Raw genomic sequence first — 2,271 nt, forward strand, 5'->3', positions numbered from 1 at the left:
AAAAAAAAAAAAAAAAAAAAAAAAGGAAAAACATGAAAGTAAGGATCATCGAAATGTCATAAACCAAGGTGTGTATATATATCAGTCAGTCTCTTTCCGTTTTCTGAGTCTTATACCTCAAATACCGAATCATATCCTCAGGAACAGAGAATGTTAAGAAGGCTTGTCGGTGAGCTACATCAGCCATAAGATGATCCATGGAAGCTCGGTATAAAGGCGACCACTTCTTCACTCTAGAAAGACCATTTAAAACATCCATTGCATGTGTCACACTGCATATGTAATCTGGATGATTTTTGAGTGCATTTCGTGAAGAGCTACTCAAACCACTTAACTTTTTCATTCGGGATCCGCTTATACTTGCAGCTCTGCTTTGCCTCCCGTCCTTTGGTTTCTGCTCTAGCTCTACTAGTTGTTTCTTCTTGGGTCTTCCAGCTTTCCTCCGTTTTTCTTCCTTTGGAAGCTCTGTTATTGCAACTTTGCTTTGTGTTTCATCCTAGAATGATGCACAAAGTATCAGCTTAACAACATACCAATGCCATATTTCTTAATGGTAACAACAAATCCAACATAACAAGCCAGTTTATATTCTTTATCAAAATCAACCAAAACAGTCTATGGAAAATTTAGACTAATCGTTATGACAAACTAAAACGCTAGACACGAGTTGAAAAGGAGTAAACTTACAGGTTGCTCTCTCAGATATCGACGAATAGCAAACCTGTCAAACACATCGTCTGGATTCCTCGGCTGATCGACGAGAGGTTTCTCGGTAAAGGAGTTCGACGGTAATTGAGAGGGTAGTCTTGATGTAGACGTTGAGAAAATACGGATCAGAATTGGATTCAAGTGGAACCTTTGTATTGTTTTGGTATGAGAAGATGAAGCGCCATGACTGTTCTGTTTTCAATAACGGAAGAAGATGAAGTGGAAGTGAAACCGGGAAACTTGTAAATAAACCCCTAAAGTTTTTCAATTGCTTTATTCCGGTTATATGTGAACCGATTTTGGTTGCTACAACAGTTGATAACCGGGTTAAAGTAACGGTTTAGTCTCTACTCTAATAAACCACCGCTGACTTTTGAACTTTGAATCCTTATTTGGTAAAAAAGCCATTGATGAAGATTCATCAACCTTAAGGTCGAAGAAGATAAACTGGAAGTAAAGATAGAAGCTTTGAGAAAGATATGTTCGAGAAGTAAGTTTATTATTATCACATTCCAAGTATAAAGACAATGTCAAAAAAAGTAATATCCCACAACTTTTTTTGTTCTCTACTCGCCAAAACAGCCTGCAACAATAAACTCTAATAGAACAACTTTCCTCCCCAATATGATTTGATAAGAGAACCCACATTATCTCTTTTGCCAAAATGAAAAGAACAAAGAGAGAGTACTGAGATCACAATTCTATGATGTCACTTGCACAAAATTTTAACACTTGTAATCTGGGTTGTCACGAAGGCCGAGTTTTGACAGTGAAAGGCAGTAAGAATCCCAGTCCGTTCGTCTCATGTACTTCAACAGTTTCTTCCGTCTCTGCACCATTGCTATAAGTCCCTTTCGCGAATGCTTGTCCTAAGGTTATAAGGATGCAAGATCAGGTTACCGTAGAAAACCACAGCAGGTAGCTCCAGATAGAAAGATTACCTTTTTATGTAGAACAGAGGACAGATGCTTGATCTTAGTGGTCAGTTGTGCCACTACAAGGAAAAATAATAAAGATCACTAAACCAGCAATTTGTGACATTTTTTGTCCTCAAAAACAACGACTGCAATGACCTATTGTTTAGCTGCTAAATGTAGCCTCAAGAAATGTAAATGATATTGAATAGCTAAAGCCACCTTTGATCAAAACATCTCAGTTACCTTGAACACGTGCAGAACCACAATCTGATTCTGACATCTTGAACTCATCCCGGACCTTTGCAAGTTCGATTTTCATCTTCTCCGCAGAAGACATGTTATCCGGGTGGAAATACTGCATTTTGAATTTACACATGCATATTAACATAATCAATGCCAAAAATTCTTATAATGGTTGAGAATCGAGAAGAAAAAAGACTTACAGTTTCAACTAGCTGCTCTTTCGGAGGCTCGAGCTTATACTTAGGGGTGCCATCTAAGACTCCCCAAATATCAAATTTCTGAACTGCAAGCAAATTAACCTTCCAATCAAAATCACAACAAGCGACAACAAATCAAAATCAAGAACTCAGCAACAACCTCAAAATCCCCAAAGCATAAAAAAAAAAAAAAAAAAAAAAAAAAA

General features: G+C 37.4%; 1 protein-coding gene across 2 annotated transcripts in view; it reads right to left on the reverse strand.

Annotated features, from left to right (window-relative positions):
- Positions 86-2,271, reverse strand: part of LOC104752457 — a 4,044-nt gene continuing 1,858 nt past the window's right edge. The window contains exons 2-5 of one of the 2 annotated variants that reach the window (XM_010474599.2): positions 2,069-2,151; positions 1,869-1,980; positions 1,650-1,702; positions 1,191-1,577 (exon numbers count right to left, since the gene is read on the reverse strand). In XM_010474599.2, coding sequence (XP_010472901.1) covers positions 1,434-1,577; positions 1,650-1,702; positions 1,869-1,980; positions 2,069-2,151 — 392 coding nt within the window. In that variant the 3' untranslated portion in view covers positions 1,191-1,433. Of the gene's footprint in view, positions 497-687; positions 857-1,190; positions 1,578-1,649; positions 1,703-1,868; positions 1,981-2,068; positions 2,152-2,271 lie in introns of those variants that run through there. The other variant, XM_019238480.1, reaches the window with a different exon arrangement.

This window comes from Camelina sativa, chromosome 16, assembly GCF_000633955.1.
Source record: "Camelina sativa cultivar DH55 chromosome 16, Cs, whole genome shotgun sequence".
Lineage (NCBI taxonomy): Eukaryota > Viridiplantae > Streptophyta > Magnoliopsida > Brassicales > Brassicaceae > Camelina > Camelina sativa.